Below are 474 nucleotides of genomic sequence, written 5' to 3'. Positions count from 1 at the left end.
CGGGAGACTTCTTGGGGGAACTGGCGACGTTCTTCATGCAGTTCTGCATTCCATCGCTTTCGATCACCCACTCCTCGCCCACAGAAGGAACAAAAACCTCAACAGACGAATCAAAATCCTGAGCGTCATCATCAATACCAAGGGTCTTCTTACTTTCTCCGAGTGCATTCCTGCTTCTCTTCGGTGACAAGGGGGTGGTTGTAACAGTCGTAGTTGCCGTCTCAATGAGTCCCAGTGGATCCTCCAGGTCTGTTGTAATGCAACCAGGATCAACATGCATTAAAACGTAGGAATGCTCCAAGCTCTCTGATTCTTGAATTACATTCATAGTCTCTGCCCATTTCTTGTGGAAGCTTCGCACTTGTCCTGCAGTCTTGGTGGCTATGAAGTTTGAGATTCTATTCCAGTTAAGTCCAAAGAGTTCCTGTGATTGCAAAAAAAAAAGGTTAGTCAGTGTAGTCTCTTACATCAACC

At 46.0% G+C, this 474-nt stretch overlaps 1 protein-coding gene across 1 annotated transcript in view; it reads right to left on the bottom strand.

The window, feature by feature from the left end:
- The window catches only part of LOC119587391, a 3832-nt gene that overhangs the window by 2050 nt on the left and 1308 nt on the right, over positions 1-474 (bottom strand). Inside the window, 1 exon segment of the mRNA XM_037936133.1 lies at positions 1-424. This exon segment is cut by the window's left edge and continues 1438 nt beyond it. Coding sequence (XP_037792061.1) covers positions 1-424 — 424 coding nt within the window.

Source organism: Penaeus monodon, chromosome 22, assembly GCF_015228065.2.
Source record: "Penaeus monodon isolate SGIC_2016 chromosome 22, NSTDA_Pmon_1, whole genome shotgun sequence".
NCBI lineage: Eukaryota > Metazoa > Arthropoda > Malacostraca > Decapoda > Penaeidae > Penaeus > Penaeus monodon.
The sequence above is the reverse complement of the archived record's forward strand: the minus strand, read 5'-3'. Positions and strand labels throughout refer to the sequence as shown.